Here is an 18882-nt window from a genome sequence, read left to right as displayed (position 1 = left end):
ATGGGCTCTCAGCCTTGGGGACAAGGTTCTCGTGACATACCTACCCACCACATCCGCGATTTTTAGTGCGAGTGCCAAGGGGCCCCCCCCGCTAACTCCTGCAGGGCATGGGGGCCCACTAAACCCCTTGACAGTTTGCTTGATAGTCAGGGCCCGAACACCCCTGAACGCTGATCGTCGCGCTAAAAGTCGCGGTTTCTGTGGGCCTTCTTGGCATCGTCGCGCTAAATCCGTCTGATTGGGCAGGATTGGTCTCACCCTCGCTTCCCTTCGATCGATACCTTCAGCAACGCCTTGATCTGTGCCTAGCCGTGAGGATTGGAGATTGTCGACAGCAAGATGGCGATAGGTACATCGTTGCTATTGACAGGCGGAGCTCAGAACCTCGCATAAACCCATGTTCTCCTGCGGTTGCCTTTTTGTTCCCTCGTCTTAATCCACCTTTCAATTCTCACCGGTCTTTTTTCTTCCCAGAAATTGCACTGTGTCTACTCCTGCGAACCAACTCTTCGACCGGCGGTGGTCCAGGCGGTGTGATTGCTGTCCAGCTCCAGCCCACAGAGTGCGGCACACCCCAAACCGACCTCAGCTCTCTTATCGCTAGCTCCCTTGTCAGGGCGACGACGGTCGGTTCTCATGGAGTGTTTGACAAGCCCCGATGCTTTGACCAGATGTCCCAAGCGCGTCAGGCTTGACTTTGAGAGTCACAACGGCCTTCCTCCATGGGCGAACGGCTACGAGGGCAACGGTGACGACTACGGCAACAACATTGGATGGGACTCCCAAGTCTTTGACTTCCCTGCCGAGCCCTTGCCACCAGCAGCTTCGCCAGATTCGACCTTTCACCTTGCTGAATCTACCAATCCTTCTACCCTACTGCCTCATCAAGGTGAGTATGCGAACCATGTCAAGCTGTCTACCCCTCTTCTACCTCTTGCATCGTCGCCTCGTCACCTAGATCACCGCTCCCAATCAAAAAGCTTTCATCGATCGTGTGAAAGCGTGTGAGAATTGTGGCATGGCGTGGTAGACCACTGTGCTGACAACCGTCGCAGTCAAACCATGCTCTACTCCCGTCTCACCAGGCAAGCCTTTGTGTTCCTATTCACGAGCCCGTCACTGACCTCGACCACGACTATTACAACCCAAACCAACTTATGGAACTGCAAAGCTTGACGCGGAGCCCCAGAGAGCCACATCGCCTAATGCGAGACCCCCCAACGGTCCTTCCACTCTACCTGAAGATTCGCTTGACGCGGAGCCCTGAAGAACCACATCGTCTGATGTGAGGCCTCTCAACAGTCCTTTCACTCTGCCTGAAGATTCCCCGGACATTTTACACGAGCACGATCTTCGATACTCTCGACCAAACGACGGTAAAATAAATGGTTACATCAAGCTGAATTGGCCCCCATCCGAAACTTCGGGACGGCTGCCAACGCTGGGGATATCATCTCGATCGAAGAGGAACAGTAACGAGGGCGCTCTTGCCTCCGGGCGCCTGCCATTTCGTACTAGCAAGACGAAGACTGCGGTCTCACGTAACCCGTCCCATACAGCAAGTGGATCTACATCATCGTTGACAACCGACAGAGACCGGACATTTGTGCCATCAACAAACATCACGACCCGCGCAAAGCAAACATGGACCCAACTCGATCAGGCCCGACCCGCGCAAAAGCAGATCGATGTCTCCGTCGCCGGATTCTGGACTCCAGAGTCAGAAGGACGGATTTGACAAGAAGCTATTCACATTCTGTACGACGAAATGGTTTCCCGTTCGCCCCTGTTCAAGTATCAAATACTGACATTGATGGAAGACCTGAAGAATTGGTGTACCGGAAGGAGCGTTCTTGCAGAAACGAACCCATGGCCCCTAATCCTAGCGCAGGCACGCAGCAACACAGCTGTTTCTGATGCGATTGCTAGCGCTATCGGGTGCTTGGCTGGTATGTATATTTACGATTACCAAGCAGACGAGTGCATCCGGGAAGCAGTTTGCCGTCGATACGCAATGGCTGCTGAGTATTACCAAGAGCTACTTAATGGCTTAGGGAGTAGTGGACCTGGGGAAGGAGAGGAGTCTATCACCCTCGGGGTCGTTCTTTCCACAATCCATGTAAGTGGTGATCCTAAATCACTGTCCTTCAACTCTCACGCTATTGCAGGTTGTCCAGGTTGAGGAGCGCCATAAAAAACCTAGCTCTCCATCCTAGCTGGAAGGCTACAAGCAATACAAACACTTTCTGCACCAGACAAATCCCGGTGGTCCGTTTTGGGAGAACGTGGCCGTCCAACGCAGTAATCTCCGCGATGCCCTGTCTGTCATCGTCGGCCGCGGCCTGATCTTTTCCCAGCTACTCGCCCCTCTCCCCGACGCAGATCTACTGAACCTACCGGAACGGGCCACGGAGTTTAACTGGCTACTTTTCGGCAATGAGCGAGAGACATTGGAGATCAATGGCGGATGCGGGTTGTCGAGGCAGCTATTGCATAGTATAGCACAGGTGTCGTATTGTGTCAGTTGCCTTATGCGAAAGCCAGAGAGTATTGTTTTCCAGATGACACCGAAATACCTTCTCCGTGATCTCGAGACAACCCGGCAGTGGAGCCGTGGGCATAAATCCTGGGAGATGACTAAAGAAAGTCCTCAGCCGATCGAATGGATTAGATCCAGGTCGACTGTCATGATCACCGAATCAAAAGTGGAGGTGGCAGAGGTGACAGCTGAAGCATGGAGGATCACAGCAATAATCTACCTGTTATGCCGACTTCTCAGGTAAGGACCGAATGAAACCTGCTGAATCAGTATACCTTTATCTTCGCTGCCTTGGCTCAGGAGGCCCACGGCGCTGACAGAAACCCAAGATTGCCCCGAAATCATCCGTCAGTTGTCGGCCAAATGGATGACCTCGCCCGAGATGCATTCGCATCATACCTACGTCAGGCCCGTGTTTCACAGCACAAGCACCCCTCCTGCCTGCATTCATCTTGGGTTTGCTCGCCATTGGCACCGACCACAAGAAGGTGTCGCAAACGTGGTTTGAGCAAGTCCTCAAGACACCGGTTCGAAGTGTAAGTGGAGATGTTTTTTGCACCCATGACAATTTCTTCAAGGCCAGGATGCTAATGAGCTTGGATCAGAGCGTTCCTTTGTTGTTACAGAGTCTGAAGCGCACCTGGTGCTGGATCGACAATGATATCAAGACGCCAACGCTTCCAGTGGTTCTACCAGAGGCCATTCGTGAGAGGGATCCCTGGTGGGAAAGGCTCGTAGCAACCATTACTGAGATCGAAGGGGGGATTCTTTGCGTAGTATAGCTGCATTTATTGAGGGCTGGCGACGTGGAGAGCCATCTCCCCAACCTTCAATGAGTATTTTCCGAACCCCGTTAGAGAGCAAGATTAAGTGATACTACGACTATAGCCGCCACGGAACAGCCGTGCCCTAGGCGCCTTTGGGCGGGCGTTCCAATTCTGCAACTGAGTCATTGGCTTCAGTGGGTGGTGCTCGAGTGTCCGGAACGAGCGAGCATATTTGCTGCGGTAGGTACATCTGAGACGGTACCATTATAATGGAAATGCTACCAGAGAGTGGGTGGCAGTTTGCCGGACCAGGTTGGTAAGCTTGCCCTGGCACCCACAGCGTCGAGATACTCGTCGAGTCGTTACTTTCGTAGCTGATCTGCGACGGCATACTACAGGAGATGCCGGGATCGAGAGAATCAGGTCTCCTGGGCGCTATAACGTGCTGGAGTGACTGAACGGCCTCGCTAGGGTTTCTCGAAGGGAAGTGAGGGATTGGCGTCGGGTCGGTCTGGGCTGTCGCGGTGTCGCGATGCAAATAATGAGATATGTACTCATCAGTGATACCGTTTAGGCTGAGGAGGCCGCGAAGCTGACGGTTCTCCTCAGCCACCCTCCTGGCGGCCTGCTGGACTTCAGAGGATGCCTCGACGCCCCGGAGTTCGTAGACTCGGAGCCGTTGCTCGAGCTCTTGGAGATACTCTCTTCTGCGGGCTCGTGACCTCCTTTGGTTATCCCTTATCCGGGCAAGATTGGCTTTTTGCTATAGACAGGAAAATGCTAATATTAGAAAAAGGGTCGAGGGGAAAGGTCGAGGCTTGGGCCAAGGCAGGCCACATACCGCCGGCGTTGACATTTAGCTGTATTGTGACTTGACAGAACAAGTAGTGCAGGTTTCGTGAGGTGGTCAGTTAACCCTGGGGATCTGGGGCTGGATGCTGAAAGGTGCTGAAAGTGGAGCGAAGAGCAGACAGGCCTGGGGATGGTGACGCCTTTTCCATGAATCCGAGGTGTTCTGTGACAGCCCCGAAGATGTGGCTGCTTATGAGTCCTGTGCATGGTGTCCACCAACCATGGTTTGAGGTGGGAGAGGGGACAACAAGGCTTGGAGATCAAACGAGACCCATGTACAGCTTGTGCAAGTGGCAACGGCAAACCGCCGCAAGGATCGGAACACCGTCCGGCTTCTCCGGCCAAGCTGAGACAAGGTGGAGGTAGCCATAACTTCAGCTCACAAAGCCTCCCTTCCCTATTGCTCAACCCAGCAGCGTCGAGGTCATACGGATACATGCAAGACAATCCACTGTGGCTTCGGAGCTGCAATCTTATGGCCTAGGTTGAAAAAGCACACACAGACACACTAGCATGATTGAGCCGCCACTGTGCGCCTTGCACCGGGTTGGAGATTCACTGCGTGTGGTGGCCAGGATGATCGGTTGCATTCGCCAGCGGTCACTTTGCTGCCAGCCTCTTTGAACTAGAGCAAGTGCCACGCTGAAGAGGAGAGGATTTGTCGTTCACCCCAACCCCCTGCGTAGGATGCGTACCGCCGAGCCTCCTGCTGCAGGGACAAAGACAAAATCGCGCCCACGGTTGTGAGTGAGAATCAGGCTCCGGGGCGAACCACTCAAAGACGCAGCATCCCATCACAGATGAAGGGGCACGCGCCCTGTAGCCTGGCCGCCTTGCGTTAGCCAGCTCAGCGGCAGCCTGGCCAAGCCCAGCAGGCCTTTTTTTTTTTTTTTTTTTTTTTCTCACCTTGTTCCCACTCCTATGTGAACCGCACTTTCATTTTTATCTCATCTGAGAGTATCGGGTGATTTACGATGATTGTGGGTGATACGTTTGGCAGCAGGATGAGGTTGAACCGCCACCACCGACCAGCCTGGCCCGTCAACGTGTGTGTTACCTTAACACAAGCCTGGCTAATATCAGTCATCTCGAAAGTCCTGCAGAAGAGGATGTACATGGTTAAAAGTGGGAAAATAAAAAGTCGAAAATATAGGTATACAACTCAACTATCCCTGTATGTCTGCCTCGCTACTGCAGCTGCCTTGTGAAGTTTTCCCCTCCCACCCTTTGCGAGAACGAGGCTCTAAGGGCATGCGGGACTCTTCGAAGTACTTAATAATGCTCTGAGCTCCTGTTTTTTACTCAGTTTAGACGTATGTGATTTCTCTCAAAAGCGAGCTACGCCTCTGATCCTTGTTCGTCTCAATCTTTTTCTTAACCCTTCCATCCCTATCGCCTCAGGGTTTTGAAGAACAACAGCACGCCCACCCAACGCTACTCATATACTACACCAACCAAAAGGATCAGGGAAGGAGAAAGGGGAAAGAAAGATTCAATTCATCTCCTTGTAGTACCTCAATGCCCGTCGACTTTCTTACCATCATCTCAGCCATCATTGTCCCATAGGATTGAGACAGGGCAACTCGAGAAACTATCCCCTCTTGACATAACAGCACTCTTCTCCTCCCCTCCCTCAAACCAACCAAAGTTTTTGACCGAGTTCTCATTGACAGACAAAGGTGATGGCGAAGCCCTGGAACGAGCACCGTGCGACAATTACCAAGCTCTACATCCAGGAGGGGAGGACGCTCGAGGATGTACAGGGCATTATGAAGACTGAGTACAACTTTAAAGCATGGTAAGCTTCTATGCTCTTCTATGAACCTATACAGTATTACAAGAGAAAACTGCTGACAAGCTCGCGGGATATAGCATTCGTTCCTATCGGCAGCACTTTGACATCTGGGACATTGGCAAGTACAACTGCAAGAAGCGCCAGCAGCGCCGTCGCCAGATTTGCAATAGGATCATCCTCCCAGCTCCCCTGTGCTCTCCTACAGCGCTTAGCAGCCCCTCAGAGACCTTTGACTATGGATCCTCGCCAGTCTCGAGCTGCGCGAGCCTGCCCGCCTTGGAGCAGGTCCCCCTGCCCGCCATCCGGCAGCCCCCGCGGTACGCACCGTCTCCGCATTTCGGCACCCATCAGCTCCCGGCGCTACGGTCGTCTTCCCCACCCGAACCGCGCATCAAGATCGAGAACGGAGGAGGGGAAATGGGCCGGATGGGCATACCCATGTACCGCAGCACGGCGCCACCTCCTCCCCAGAGCATGCTGCGATCGCGGGTACCCTCCTCACCCTCCACGAATCCTGAAAAGCCTCCCAGCCGGCAAGAGAGAACCTCCCCCTTTCGAGGAGATGCGCACTATGCCTATGCCTATGCCTACCCTGCACACTGGCCTGTCCACCGGGCCCCGCCGCCTCCTTCCTCAACAGCCACTCCTCGCACGACTACTCCCGGCCATCACAATGTTACATGCCTGATTCCTCCTCCCACAGTGATATGGTATCAGGCCTTCGTGCCGCCGAACATGTCTGGTGGGGGGCATGGAAGCCATGGTGCCTTGCATCCCAGTTTGGCCAGTCTCTCTGTCAGGTTCCATGAAGGAGTTGCCTCACGGTGACAACTAGTGTCCCTCGTGTCGAGCATCACTCCTCGACTCCACTTGCACGTTTCATCAAGACATGGACAGATCAGATACAAGGCCTTTAGATTGGAAGGCGGGAGAAACAGTATTCCAGGACACAAATTCTATCCATCGTTGGGCCACGCTTATTTGAGGAGTCACAATGAGGCAAAGACGAGGCTTGGGCATCATTGTGAGTAGTTAATTTCGAGACCCGAAATTGATCAGATATGTTTGTAAGATATGTTTGTATTATTACATAGATGTTTTTTTTTTTTAAAAAAAAAAGGTCCCATTTCTGGTGATGTGCATCACACACAGCAACCATTACACAGTCAAAGACATGCCAGCCACTGTTATTAAAAGGGCTGCAATGATTTTGGCGTTAAGCATCTCAGTCAGGCGATAAATGATTTATCGCCGCTGCGCGAAGCTCAGACACATGCTTGTCGTTCTCATGCAGATTCATCAGGGAGATGATGATCCGGAAGAAGACAGCTGGTGTCTGGTTGCCACTCAGATTGAATGTACCATCAAGATTGTTGAGAAAGAGTAGTGTGCCACAGGAGACGGCGCGAGGACCTTGTAGGGGTGTTACAGTTGCTACCTTCAGCGACACGGGGAGTAGAGAGACTGGTAATTCAACGGATACGCAGCCGAAACATCATCTCTTGCACATCGTGATTCATTGTCTTGATAAGAACTAAAGGAACACAGTAAGTGTAGGTACTCCCCGTAGAGACTGGGCTACGGAGACACAAGGCGCGAAACCCGGGACCATGCCTGGCCGACCTCCTTCCGGATCCGGCCCCCCTTATAGTCCGACAAGACTGCGGTCACTTCATTTTCGTATCTTCATACTCGCTCACTCCCTTGACCGGTCGTGCCCCTGAGCTGGCTGGTAGGTTTGCCTTGAAGACCCGTACGTCGGTGATTTCCACGGCGGTGGAAATGGCAGATGGGATATCTCCAGCCGGCGCCTCCTCGTCGGCCTTCTTTTGAGCCTCCTCCTGTCTCTTTTCCACTCCCTCAGCTTTTCCTTGCGCGTGTAAATGGATCGATAACCTAGCCCTCTCGCTTGAGGCAGGGTCGAAATACTTGTTGAAAAATTCCACCATCTCCGGCTTCGTCAGCTTCTTGACTTGCTCAGCATCTTGTTGAGCTATGACAAGTTAGCATGCTCCTAGATATTTCCATTTGCTTGTACCTACCGAGCTCAAAGTCGTAATACTCGCTGGTGATTTGTGACCAGTGGCGAGACGACTCTTGGTCCAAGTTTCGAAGCTTCTCCAGTCTACGGATGACGAGACTTCGCTTGTGGCCCTCGAATTCTGTCTCGCTCATCTTCTCTAGTGTCTCCACGTATCTCCTAAGGAAAGCCTCGATTCGGGAATCCAAAAATTCGGGAGTCATCTCGCTCTGGATGAGGAAGCGGAAACCGTACGTTGTTGAGAACACTCGAGGCCCGCTGAAGACAATGTAGCCCAGCTGCTCTTTGGTACGGAGCTGGTCGAAAGCGGGCTCGTGCAGCATCTGGTCCAAAAGGAGAGTCTTGGTGCGAATGACACGGTCCTCTCTACTGCCGACATAGAACCAAGTCTCGACACAGTGGTTGACATTGGCAGGATCCTTCAAGGTCTTCTTGAAGACGTAGTTAGACCCTCGCGGCAGGATGAGCGACCGAAGGATAGGCCACTGAGCTCGAGGCAGGGCTCGAGGCTTCAGGGTAGACTCCACCATGTTCGTTATCTTCAGAGCATCCTCCTTGTACATGTTGCCATGCACATAGACCTCGATGAACAGCCGGCCCAGCATCTGCTTCTGGAACAGTCGCACGCCCTCGACGGTGATGCTTGGAAGCTCCGCGGCAAGCTCTTCCACTATGAAGTCTCGCTCCGGTGCATTCAGCCAGGTGGTATAATCGCCAACTTGGTGGTAGGACGACTGAAGCTGCCAGTTGTCGTACCCTCTGGTCAGGCGTTCCCTGACAATCTCGAATCGGTCTTCTTTGATATCCAGATCTCGCATCGTCGTAACGACTTGCTCCAGAAGCACGGGAAGTTTGTCGTTGTAGCCACTAACGTTCAAGCACAAACCTCGCGAATCAAGACTGACATTGTACTGCAAGCCAGCGAGTTCCGCATCGTATGAGTACTCTTCCAACGCATCGCGTACCAAATCCGAAAAGAGACGAGCCTTTACGTCGCTCTCGGCACATGAGTCGATCAGTGGCGTCTTCAAACTGACAATGACGTTGGCACGGGGAACCCAGAAGGTATCATCTTTCTTCCACCATGTCCTGGCGATGCCGTCGTTGCGCAGCACTCGTGGGTTGAGCGCTGGCTCTGTGACCTCATTCTTTTCAACCTCAAGCTGGCTGGGGATGAACTGGTTCTTATGGGGCAAGTGAAGGCATGACAGGCGCTCACTGGGAGATACTGAGGCGGCTTGCCTGATCTCTTCCATGAGATCTTCGGGGATCTTCTCGTAACGATACTCGGTTCCATACCACTTCTCCTTCTGGTCCCAGTTTCCAGGGTAGTTGCGAGATACGATAACCATTCGAAAATTGTCAGGGCGAATCATGGCAACGGCGTCCTCGATTTGCTTAGGCTCAAATGTCCGAAGGCGACTGTGACCGCTGAGCAGCCACTCTCGAGGCAGGGGCTTCTGCATGACCGAGCTGATTCGGCTGGTGAAACGGCTTGCTGGTGTCTTTTGCTTAAATTTGAAATCCACGTCCGCCATTCCCTTTTGCTCCTGGAAAATCCATTCCTGGGGCGGAGACTCGCGAAGGAGGGTAATGTACTGGAAGAAAACCTTGACGATTTCGGGGTAGTTCTTAAGGCCCTGCGTCATGTTAGCACTACTTGGTCATAAACACACTGTTTTGATGGCGCACCTCTTCTGTCAAGCGGACCTGGACGTCAAAGATGCCGGGAGTGCCAGGGCAGACGGGGTAAGCACCCGCACTAAGGCCGTTTGCCCAGCCCTTGGACTTGATGTACGACATGATGCTTCCGGGACCTTCGTGTCCAATGAGATGGCTGATATACCTGCTGGGCTGGCTGGCAAACATGAACTCCTCATCAATAAAGGGGAAGTAAAGGTTCAGCTCCCGCGAGTCCATGACGGGCTTTGCAAAGCATTGCATGCCGAGATCGGACTCTCTGAAGGGAAGCTCGCCGGGCCATCTGTTTGGTGGCAGCTTCTTGTTGACGACGGGAGAGAAAAGCTCCACGACCCATTTCTGGAGAACGTCAAGCGGTTCGCGACCCAGGACAACCAACTTCATGCGGTTGGCCGAGTAGTGTTTGGCATGGAACTCGATGAACTTGTCCCGCACATTGATACCACGGGCCTCAGGGAGGGTCTTGAGGACCTCAAAGTTACCCGTCCCAAAGTGGCAGAAGGGATGATTGGGATTCGACAAAGATTTCTCGAGCTGATGCAACCGCCAGGTGTCATTCTGGAGGTTCTTCTTGTTCTCGGAATCGACGGCCTTCAGCTCTCTATCCAGCGTGCTGGGGAGGAAGAGCGGCTCGATGAAAAACTGAGCGAATCAGTCCAGGGCTTCGCGCAAGGGAGAAGGGTTGCTGTCTGAAGGATCCTGGTCGTTGGCTGGCTTGGCGGCGACATCGAAGAAGTAGTTGGTCGAGGTCGGGCCGGTGTAGGCATTGGAACTTGGTGTCGGCCATTGCCCTTTCACCCCTGACAAATAATCCATCTGCGAGAGGGAAAAGCGTCAGGTATAGAGAACCATTTACGACTGGCTCCCTCACCTGCTCTTCTTTCTCCTAAGCAGCATTACACCCTCTCCCGGGCCTCCAACTTTTTTTCCCTACGGCTTACGACATGCACAGTCATAGCTCGTCGTCGGAGTCAGATGGCTCTGGGCGCCCTCGAAAGCAGTCCACCGTCACTATCACCAGAAATAACGGGCGAAAGAAGAAAAGAAGAGACTTTCGCCTCAGGACTCCATCGACCGCACCTGGGATGGATTTTTCAGCCGCCACCCTGGAAAACCCCTTGCCGTCCTCCCCTCTGGATCCCTCTCGCTCAGTGCGGCTGATTATTGTCAATCAAATGAGTTGCTGTTGGACCCGTACGAGCGCACTGCGGAGAAGTGTAGGCGCATAGTTCAGAATCAGGCCGAAGAATGCAAGAGAGTGGGCATGAGATACGAGGACCACGATTGGGATTTGGTAAGATAGAATACTGCACACGGTGAATTCCGCTGCTAATTGCGATAGGATCGAGACCTCAAACAGAAGAAGGGCCATTGCTTGAATAGCCTTGGCTCACAGCGCTTTAAGCTCGACAAGGATACACTTCTTTCCCCCTCAGCCTTAACCCCCAGATCTGTCAAGCGAGTCCATGAGATTTTCGACAACCCTACCTTCATGAAGAATGTGAACGGCGGCGACGTCCAACAAGGAGCTCTGGGCAACTGCTGGTTCACGGGGGCTCTGACAGCTCTTGGCAATGTTCCAGATGAACTGAAGCGCATCTGCGTCGCCTACGATACCGAGGTTGGTATCTACGCCTTCGTGTTCTTCAGAGATGGCGAGTGGATCCAAACCATCATTGACGACAAGCTCTACCTCAAGTCACCCGACTGGAACCCTCCTAACATCTAGCGACACCTCCTAGAACAAATCAGCCGCGAGGACAACGAGGAGGTGTATCGAAACACCTACCAGACCGGCTCTAAGGCCCTCTTCTTTGCCCAGTGTAGGGACCAGAACGAGACCTGGGTCCCACTGGTGGAGAAGGCCTATGCTAAAGCTCACGGGGACTATGCATCTTTATCTGGCGGCTGGATGAGCGAGGGTCTAGAAGACCTCTCAGGCAACGTCGCCACCGGGATACAGATATCCAACATCCCCAAAATGGACGAGTTTTGGGATAAAAAAAATGTCCAGAGCCAATGACGAGTTCCTTTTTGGTGCCTCAACAGGTTATCTGGGACGCAACTACGTTCGGCCTGACGGCATCTCGGAAGGACATTGCTACGTCGTTATGGACGCTCGAATGCTCGAATCTGGAGAGCGCTTGGTGAAACTCCGGGATCCTCGAGGCAAGGTTGGCGAAGGTACCTGGAAAGGGCCTTGGAGTGATGGTTTTAAGGAGTGGACAACCCAGGCCAATAAAGAGCTCGGCCATACGTTTGGGAGCGACTCTGTCTTCTGGGTGTCGTACGAGGACTTCATGAAAAAGTTTACCCACCTCGATTGCATGCGACGTTTCCGTGGCCTCGACTGGCGATGCTGTCAGCGCTGGATTGCAGTCGACATACCATGGAAGGCAGAGTACTATAAGAAGTTCCAGTTCAATTTGACCAAGAACTCACCCCTTTGCCTGGTTCTGTCCCAACTCGATAGACGGTACTACGTCGGTCTCTGGGGACAATATTCATTCCATCTAGATTTTCGGCTTCACAAAGAGGATAGCCCCGATGCTGAGGACTACGTTGCGAGACCCCATGGCCACTATGTCATGGACCGATCGGTGTCGGTGGATCTTGCAGAACTCCCTGCAGGCAACTATGTTGTTCATCTTAAGGTTACTTGCGAGCGAGACGTCAATGCCTACTCCGTCGAAGAAGTCGTTGAGCACGAGTGCCGCAACAGGGTTGAGAATAAGAAGTTTCCCCAGGTCGGTCACTCATATGATCTGGCCCACGGCAAGGCGAGGAGTTATATGGATGAGCGCATCAAGCTCCGCCAGGAGAAGGCCTCTGAGTGCCGACAGAAAAGGCGCCGCCTCGATCGGGAGCTGCGCTCGACCAGACGGCGCGCTTCCAAAACGCAGAAGGAGAAGAACATGGAGAAGAAGCAGAGGGGTCGTGAGGCCTAGGAGGCCGAGCAGAATCGCCTAGGCGAGGAGTACAATGCCAAGGTGAAGGCTGAGAGGGCTGAGAGGGCTGAGATGAAGATGAGGCTTACTGAGGCTGAGGCCAAGGTTTCTGAGGCGGTGGACGAGGCTGACGGCGAGTCTGGGGGCGAAGCATTCAATGGCGTTGAGACCAAGTCTGGTGCCGACAAGGATGTTCTGGATTCCATTGAGGGCCCGAGTGATCCCGAGAGCCCTGAGGCTGAAACTGCTGGTGCAGTGTCTATCTCGCCTGGCTCACCACACCTGACCCCCAAGTCGGTGGAATCTGTGGATGGGGCCGCTAGGAACAAGCAAGAGGTGCGTCCGATCGACGGAGCAACACCTGCTCTCTCTGAAGAGAAAGAGACCCTGCCTGTCAGGGCGCGGCCTGCTTACAATTCCGCCGACGAGTCCTCAGACTCTCCCGTTGAGGACTGGGAGGTTGTCCACTTGGCCAATGAGAGAGTTTCAAAGCCTCACGGCATTCCCTATAAACAAGCAGCAGTCCAGGACGACGACAAGACCGAAGAAGAGGGGGCGCCTGCTCCATGGAATGCCGTCTGCATCGTTGGCATCCGGGTCTACTCCAAGGACTCTGGTCTTGAGCTCCACACTATCATGGAGGGCGATGAGTTCCTGGAGGGGCATGGGCAAGAAGGGTGCCACCGAGCTTGACGACGAGGAGCCCAGCGCCGAGGGTGTCCAAGGCGAAGTATGATGTTATGTCAGTCACTCATCAGTCGCCTGAGGTACGGAATGAACTGCGCCCACTCAGAGATATGTTTCCTCCGGCTATAGGCGATACACAGATCACTTTTAGTTCAAGGGTAGTTTTCATGATTCAAGTTAGTCAGGCCCAGTTGCCCTTATTCATAGGAAAGAAGCACCAAAGTGTGTTGGACAGAGGGCCTATTCAGCAGCAAAGCCATCATTGAGGCGGCTGTTGTATCATCCTGTTATCCTGTTGCATTTGAGACATTGCGTCCGATCCTAACTCTAAATATGCGTCTTCCTATGACCATGTCTTTTTGCTATGTGCCTGATGGCCTCTTTTGGGGCCTTCATTGACGACAATAACAATGTCTTCTTATTCGCTAGAAGAAACAAGAGTAGTTTCCCCCTCGATTCATCGCAATAAACTAAACCAACACCGAGACATTAGTTGAATCCACTCGGCCACCGGCGCCAGATTGCTTTAGTTTCGGCCTGACATGCCTAGAGCCGTAGTCTACCCTATTCTCCGATAAGGCTTCTCATCTGAACACAGTCCACAACGCTAATCAGATGGACCGCCGTGATTCCCCCAGCAGAGTGAGCCGTCAGCCACATCACCAAGATCCCATAGCAGCCTTGCTGCCCTCGACAGAGAATCTAGAGCCCTGGGTGCAAATAACCGATGGAATGTTATGCTCTGGATGCAAAGAGGCAATACTATCCGTCTGGGCAACCCAACAAGCATCCCCAAAGGCATTGAGCGCACAAACCCTTGCGCGGCCATCAGTAACAGCCCGAGCGAGATTCACCGGGAAACTTTGATGACGGAAGAAAATGTTTGGGCTTTGGCAGGGGGGTTCATAGAAACGGTTGCTGCTGGCTCATTTGGACATCTTCATTCTATCTTAGAGCTGAGCCCCCCAAGCAGGAACGAAACGATCAACACAAGGGAGCATCATATACAGCCCTGGGGAGCGCTATCTTGTCTCCTTCGTGCACTCACCAGCTTTCTAGATAGCCATATTGAATACTAGCTGGGTAGCGTTAGCACCCCCTCGAGTTCCAACCCTCGCAGTGCTCGATCCTTCGGCAAATGCACCGACACACATCTGTCTTCGACGCCTGACGTGCTTGGTACAGAGACGACAGTATCAGCGTCAGAACATCACCTGACCCCATGAATATCTTCGCCGGAAATCAGTGATGGAGCAATAGCCAAAGCGTCTGCTGCTTGAAAGTCTTTGCGGCGGCAACCAGCGCCGCCTACAAACATTTTTATTGGGCTGCTGGGTAGAGGGGCCGTGTAGGCAGACTAGCTGCACTCTCTCCCGCGCTGCGTTAAGCTCTGCGTGAAACCCGTTTGTGTTGACGTGTTCATAAAAGCACGGGGAGTTCCGACTCATATCTCCAGACTCATTGCCGAGGGTCACATTAACGTTCCAGGTTAAAGCTCAGGATAGGCTCCGTTTATGCAAGGGGATATTACTAACCTTGCGCACTTCACTGCCCGCACAGAGCTGCTGACGGTAAGGCCCATGGTGAATCGTCGGCACTCCACGGCCAATTCCCTGAGCCCTAACTCGGCTAGGTGCACCAATGAGATGAGAGAGGGTGCAACACCTGTACTTAATTCTCGATGAGCACTGTCTGGGTGGGGAATGGCCTGTTGGTGAGAAATGTGAAAAGGGGCTCATGGATCGGCCGACGTGAAAATTAGGTTGTAGATTGATCTGTCCGTTGGCGTAAAAAAAGTGGGCGATCTGTCTGTTGGCGGAGAAAAAGTGGGCGATCTGTCCGTTGATGAGATGGGTCCCATGTAATGTAGCCATCGATGTCTAGCGAGGTGTGCCGTGTTTCCCGGAGCAAGCGACCTCGCCAGAATATGAACAAAGGCTGCAGATAAAAAGCAAAGGGGTTATGCAGTTGCCTTGCTATCCGCACGTTCGTTCATCAATCCGGCGGCGCCCCTCGTCGGGACCCTGGTTCTCCTTGCCTAACAAACCTCCTTTCCGAGTTTTGGGTAACAGCGAGATCTCCGTCAAGCCCGGCTCTCCTTGAATGCTGATTTCGTTGTCTCGCTCCAGCACCTGCGTCAGGTACAAGCCCGGGATATCTGGCAAATGGGATCACTCGCAATGGAAGACAGGGGCATGCATTCATATTCAGCGGAGCACCGAACTGCGAGCCAGGAGGGCGTCGAGGCTCATCGGTGTAAGAGATTTTATCATCTATGTAAGGCATGTTGAGTTCGAGTGCATGTGAGTGCAGATAGAGGAAGAAAACAGGTCAAGTTGGGGGATAGTCTGTATATGTGACAGCCGCTCATTGAGCAACTCGTCTCCATATCTAGTTCCCTTGACCAATGATCGACTCGCCACCGACTCACGCTCCAGACCCAGCAGAAGGAAGTCCGGGTATTGAAAACAGCGCCAAGGCAGGCATCACGCCCCTAGTCAGAGTCCGTGCACTGATTTCCTCCACGCCGGGGTCTCGGAGCAAGGGCGAGAATAGCGACTTTCTGTGGGAGGATGCAGATACATGACTCACATAGGGATAGCCTGTTCGGTCGTTGGCCTCATAATTAAAGTGACCTGGCAGCTAAAGCAGGCTCCCTTGCTTAGGTGAATAAGGCTCAGCGTCGACGGTCTAGCTTACCCAAATCAAACATGTGCCCCGTTGCCGCTTGCGATGGTGATCTCTTACAATTACGGTTGAGGCCCCCAAGGATCCGAGCACACTGTGATCAGCCGCATGGTATGACTCGGGGAGATGGCGGGTTTCAGCCGACCTTAGTCAAGCCCGCCCTACCACACCTCATCTGTCAAGCTGACCAGTCATGCCCCTACCTCCTCGACATTTCCTCGAACGGCGTCGCGCTACCAAGCCTGCAGGGGCTGGAAAGCACGAAGCATGTAGGCAGGAGACTTGCATGAATCGACTCGGTTGAGAGCATGAGAGGTGGCACGGGGGAAGCTTGCCCAGGCCAACATCTAATCTCGTCTTGAAGCCAGAGGAGAGAAGTGGATCAGGTCACCCGCCGTCCGCCCCTTTTCGATCATGTGGCTGCCGCCATCGAGGTGTACTGTACAGTAGCATGGCTGCATCGGAAACCAAGAATGGAAAGGCCCCTTTAGGCGATTCAGGCCAAGCGTTGTTCATCCTTGGTTTGACAAAGACCGGTGAGTGCCTCCCAGCATCTCCGGTTTTGCCGGTGTCTGCTACGCGGGTAGACTTTCCATTGTGAGAAGTGCAGAAGAAATTCTTGACTACCAAAGCTCTCACCGATGATCCACATCAACACCTCCACGGGTCGTGGCAAGACTTACCCGCCCACCTCGTACTCGCAAACTCGGCCTCGGCCCATTTGATGCCGCGGAATGGCACATCCGCAAGACGCATGTTGGCTCACCTCGAAGCGTGCCTTAGACGGGCGCTTGTCAAGCCTCCCGAACCTTTAGGCACAATTGAGTCAGTCTGGTGAGCCAATGATGGAGGCTCTTGAGCATTCATCGACTTATTTCACCTCATGCAACATGCTGGCTCTTTACCCTGGGTCCACTGATCCGCTACATGACTCGGAAGAGTATGGTGATGATACCCGGCAATGGATGCGCTTCAACAATGAGGATTGGCCCACTGACGTACCGTCAACATCCTGGCACCTCTGATAACCTTTCATTTCCCACCAGGCTCCGAACCACCCATGCTATCTCGCCGTTGCCTTCTGTCGCGTTTTGTTGCCTCGCTTCTTGCCTTGTTGCCCCTGCTATTGTTGTCGCCCAAAGTCACAAACTCGGTCGGTTGTGAGGTGCTGCAGTTGATAGGCAGCAGACTAAAATATTGACCCGCTTGACTCAATCCTCGTCTTTTACTTCCGCTTTGCGTAGCCACAGAAAGTGGTATGGGCGATGATGTACCAAACATAAGGGCGGTGTAATTGTCTTCGAAACATGGCGGTGGCCCGCCCTAAAGGGCTCAGACACAGAGTATAAAATGGTTGATTCATTCCCGCCTAAGTCTCAAATGACTGCACCTTGTCTCTCATCATTAGCTAAACAGCTCATTTACTCATCCCTAACTTGTGTTCCATTTCGCTACAATGTCCAGCAACCCCTCGCTGAAGCTCTGCGGCACAACGCTACCTTCGTTGGGATGGTGTTTGGTATCCGGCTTTCAGCTCCTTGCGGAAGATTTGTTAAGAGCAGCTCGTTATTTGAAGGACGATGCGAGCGAGGATAAGGCGAAACAGGCTCTCAAACTAGGTAAGATCATTGAATAACACCTACAGGCTTCTTTCTAATGCAAGGCAGTTCTAGAAAGCCGCCCTCCTACCAAGGAAGAGCTCATTGAGTGGAGGAACGAGTTTAAAAACACAGACAACTGGTCCAAAGATGCAAATGAGTGGAGGTATATGAAAGAGCCAGAGTACAAGTCACTGCGTGAACTTCTTGAAGACCTAGTGGTAGCACCGGTAGACGAGGCCGCCTAAAGAGTATTTGATGATTTCTTGTGGAGTACGAACGTGGGCGGTGGACGTGCGATATGAGCCGTCCTTTCAAGATAAGACGTATTCCAGAAACATTGTGATTTATTTAGGACATGTTTCTAGTTGCATTGACCTCCATTTTGCTCGGTTCGTTTGCCCCCACCTTTGGCGTTTACTTTCGAGGAAGAAGAATGCTCTCTGAACTGGTACGCCTAGGCAAAAGCGAGTTGGTTCAGCATCATCAACTTCTAAGACTCGTATGTAAGGCCCTCGTGCTGTTAGCCTTGCCGAGCCCGCTCAATTGGCGATCTTTCCGGTTTTATTCGTTGGAAGTTCGATTAGAAGGCGGTGAGCCCCTTTCGCGAGGTTCACATTGAATATGCTAGAACTGCGCGCGTACGCGTGCTGTATAGCCTAAAAGAACCAGAAAGAGGGGTGGGAAAGGAAGAAAACAAAAAGAAAAACCGCCGTCTATGATAGTAAGCTGCCTCCTATCTTGTGGCTCCTGGTCTTCAACTGGCCTCAAGACAAAATGCGGGTGAATGGTTCGCATCCCTCCAAAATAGCTGGTCTGGGTTCTGTCATTTGTATGTCTCTCACTTTTAGGACAGTGAACTAGTTTTATGGATCTGATTCCATTGCCAGTTCCTGGAGCCTGTTTAAAACGGATAGCTTTATCACCGGTCAATGGACGTCGAGGAAGTAATTATGACACTCTGGATGGCACATGGAAAACCCCATTATCCCCAATTGTCGGCAGGGTCTCAGGTCTGTGGTGGAATTGGCGTCCCTTGGGATAGAGAACAGCAGTACAGCAGACAGGCTGGGGATAAGAGGTACATATTCGAAGTTGCTTACTTCCCTCCGGGTGTGAGAAGTCTGCAACGCCAGAATCGTAAGGATCGCAGTCTACGAGGCGCTTTCCATCTTTGTAGCTGGTGACCTCGACTTCCCTAGGTAAGGCACAGTAGAGTAAACAAGGCACCTTGGAGAACTTTATATCTGCTGTCCAGACATGGGA

The 18882-nt window shown here is 52.7% G+C and overlaps 8 protein-coding genes across 8 annotated transcripts; 6 read left to right on the top strand and 2 right to left on the bottom strand.

Moving 5' to 3' along the window:
* Nucleotides 1–636: 636 nt before the first annotated feature.
* Nucleotides 637–3321, top strand: MRS44_018739 (uncharacterized protein; the record flags this gene model as incomplete). The annotated part of the gene is made up of 8 exons (XM_065615247.1): nucleotides 637–1002; nucleotides 1056–1285; nucleotides 1664–1758; nucleotides 1821–2119; nucleotides 2256–2779; nucleotides 2840–2886; nucleotides 2948–3075; nucleotides 3118–3321. The coding sequence occupies 8 exons, from the start codon at nucleotides 637–639 to the stop codon at nucleotides 3319–3321; spliced, it is 1893 nt and encodes a 630-aa protein (XP_065471319.1).
* Nucleotides 3322–3448: 127 nt separating this feature from the next.
* On the bottom strand, nucleotides 3449–4162 carry MRS44_018738 (uncharacterized protein; the record flags this gene model as incomplete). Its single annotated transcript, XM_046271635.2, has 2 exons — nucleotides 3449–4069; nucleotides 4148–4162. 2 exons carry the CDS (start codon nucleotides 4160–4162, stop codon nucleotides 3449–3451), a joined length of 636 nt encoding a protein of 211 aa, XP_046125810.2.
* Nucleotides 4163–5840: 1678 nt separating this feature from the next.
* On the top strand, nucleotides 5841–6781 carry MRS44_018737 (uncharacterized protein; the record flags this gene model as incomplete). Its single annotated transcript, XM_046279725.2, has 2 exons — nucleotides 5841–5956; nucleotides 6031–6781. 2 exons carry the CDS (start codon nucleotides 5841–5843, stop codon nucleotides 6779–6781), a joined length of 867 nt encoding a protein of 288 aa, XP_046125809.2.
* An 839-nt stretch (nucleotides 6782–7620) lies between these two features.
* On the bottom strand, nucleotides 7621–10651 carry MRS44_018736 (uncharacterized protein; the record flags this gene model as incomplete). The annotated part of the gene is made up of 4 exons (XM_065615246.1): nucleotides 7621–7946; nucleotides 7996–9634; nucleotides 9687–10337; nucleotides 10637–10651. 4 exons carry the CDS (start codon nucleotides 10649–10651, stop codon nucleotides 7621–7623), a joined length of 2631 nt encoding a protein of 876 aa, XP_065471318.1.
* Nucleotides 10652–10959: 308 nt separating this feature from the next.
* Nucleotides 10960–11424, top strand: MRS44_018735 (uncharacterized protein; the record flags this gene model as incomplete). The annotated part of the gene is made up of 2 exons (XM_065615245.1): nucleotides 10960–10989; nucleotides 11038–11424. The coding sequence occupies 2 exons, from the start codon at nucleotides 10960–10962 to the stop codon at nucleotides 11422–11424; spliced, it is 417 nt and encodes a 138-aa protein (XP_065471317.1).
* A 277-nt stretch (nucleotides 11425–11701) lies between these two features.
* MRS44_018734 (uncharacterized protein) lies at nucleotides 11702–12643 on the top strand (the record flags this gene model as incomplete). The annotated part of the gene is made up of 1 exon (XM_065615244.1): nucleotides 11702–12643. One exon carries the CDS (start codon nucleotides 11702–11704, stop codon nucleotides 12641–12643), a length of 942 nt encoding a protein of 313 aa, XP_065471316.1.
* A 78-nt stretch (nucleotides 12644–12721) lies between these two features.
* MRS44_018733 (uncharacterized protein) lies at nucleotides 12722–13336 on the top strand (the record flags this gene model as incomplete). Its single annotated transcript, XM_065615243.1, has 1 exon — nucleotides 12722–13336. The coding sequence occupies one exon, from the start codon at nucleotides 12722–12724 to the stop codon at nucleotides 13334–13336; it is 615 nt and encodes a 204-aa protein (XP_065471315.1).
* Nucleotides 13337–17474: 4138 nt separating this feature from the next.
* Nucleotides 17475–17864, top strand: MRS44_018732 (uncharacterized protein; the record flags this gene model as incomplete). Its single annotated transcript, XM_065615242.1, has 2 exons — nucleotides 17475–17637; nucleotides 17686–17864. 2 exons carry the CDS (start codon nucleotides 17475–17477, stop codon nucleotides 17862–17864), a joined length of 342 nt encoding a protein of 113 aa, XP_065471314.1.
* Between the last annotated feature and the right edge of the window lie 1018 nt (nucleotides 17865–18882).

This window comes from Fusarium solani (genome assembly GCF_023522795.1).
Source record: "Fusarium solani strain SB1 chromosome Unknown bctg00000017, whole genome shotgun sequence".
In the NCBI taxonomy this organism is placed as follows: Eukaryota; Fungi; Ascomycota; class Sordariomycetes; order Hypocreales; family Nectriaceae; genus Fusarium; species Fusarium solani.
Note: the sequence above shows the minus strand (reverse complement) of the source record. Positions and strands in the feature narration are given on the sequence as shown.